This window comes from Apaloderma vittatum, unplaced genomic scaffold (genome assembly GCF_000703405.1).
Source record: "Apaloderma vittatum isolate BGI_N311 unplaced genomic scaffold, ASM70340v1 scaffold26788, whole genome shotgun sequence".
In the NCBI taxonomy this organism is placed as follows: domain Eukaryota; kingdom Metazoa; phylum Chordata; class Aves; order Trogoniformes; family Trogonidae; genus Apaloderma; species Apaloderma vittatum.
The window spans coordinates 22466-23902 of NW_009731683.1; the positions used below are offsets into that span (position 1 = coordinate 22466).

The window sequence follows — 1437 nt, forward strand, 5'->3', positions numbered from 1 at the left end:
TTAGGAGAAGAAACAGGCTGTGCCCAGACACTTCCCCAGGGGTCCATTAGCACCGATGGATCCTTCCTCCTGACCAGCAGGTCCCAGAGGATGGTTTTGCTGGCGATTTCCGCCCCCGGCACAGAGGGAATTGTCTGGGACACGGTCCCGGCAGGGCGGGTTCAGTGTGGGGATGAAAGGGTGACCTGTTTCTCTGGGTGTGGGGTGCTCAGATGTAAGGTGGGCTGCCAGAGTGACATGAAACCCACCCTAGATATGCGGGTTGAACATGCAGGCACCATCCAGGTTGCTAACGCATTCCCTGGCATCAACCCGCAGAGCTCCAGGAGCATGTCTGAGGTCTCTGTCCATCCCTGGGGCTGGGGGTGGTGGTTGGAGATGGGGTGAGGTTCCACAGGGCACGTGAAGAGAAACCAGCCTGTTAACATCGTCAGGACAAGCTGTTACCGGTTGCCACGGAAGGGAGTGAGGAACATCATGCCACCAACAAGGACACTACCACCTCCCCGCCAGAACCACCTTAACCCCGAGGCAGAGTTTCCTGCTTGTGTTTAATTCTTTCCTGTGGTTGTCATCCCTTCCACAGGTATAAGAGCGTGGTGACACCTCGGCGGGCAGCAGTGGCCATCGCTTGCTGTTGGATCGTCTCCTTCCTGGTGGGACTCACCCCTATGTTTGGCTGGAACAACCTGAACAAGATGCGGAGGACTCAGGAGCTCAACACCAGCCACACCGAGTTTGTCATCAAGTGTCAGTTTGAGACGGTCATCAGCATGGAGTACATGGTGTACTTCAACTTCTTCGTTTGGGTCCTGCCTCCCCTGTTGCTGATGCTGCTCATCTACCTGGAAGTCTTCAACCTCATCCGCAAGCAACTCAACAAGAAGGTCTCCTCCAGCTCCAACGACCCCCAGAAGTATTACGGGAAGGAGCTGAAGATCGCCAAGTCGTTAGCGCTGGTCCTCTTCCTCTTCGCGCTCAGCTGGCTCCCTCTGCACGTCCTCAACTGCATCACCTTGTTCTGCCCGACCTGCGAGACGCCGCACATCCTCACCTATATCGCCATCTTCCTCACCCACGGCAACTCGGCCATGAACCCCATTGTCTACGCTTTCAGGATCAAGAAGTTCCGGACAGCTTTCCTGCAGATCTGGAACCAGTACTTCTGCTGCAAAACCAACAAAAACGTCAGCACCACCACGGCTGAGCCGGACAACTAGGAGCTGGGAGAGAGCCGAGAGGGATCCTCCATGACCAGCCTGGACCTCATCTGAGCCCTGTTCCTGCTGCCAGGGGACGGGGTAGCGAGGACTCAGGATCCCTGTGCAATCTGAACAGCCGTGTCCCCAGGCTAGCCCAGGGGGTTATTTATTCACAAGCACCGTACTGTTTTGATATTGTAGCCTGCACTGTTCCTTTCCTTTTTTTTTTTTACCC

General features: G+C 55.6%; 1 protein-coding gene across 1 annotated transcript; it reads left to right on the forward strand.

The window, feature by feature from the left end:
• Positions 1-586: 586 nt before the first annotated feature.
• On the forward strand, positions 587-1224 carry ADORA1 (adenosine A1 receptor; the record flags this gene model as incomplete). Its single annotated transcript, XM_009875293.1, has 1 exon — positions 587-1224. A coding segment is annotated over one exon (634 nt), but the record flags the coding sequence as incomplete, so codon positions are not given.
• Positions 1225-1437: the final 213 nt, after the last annotated feature.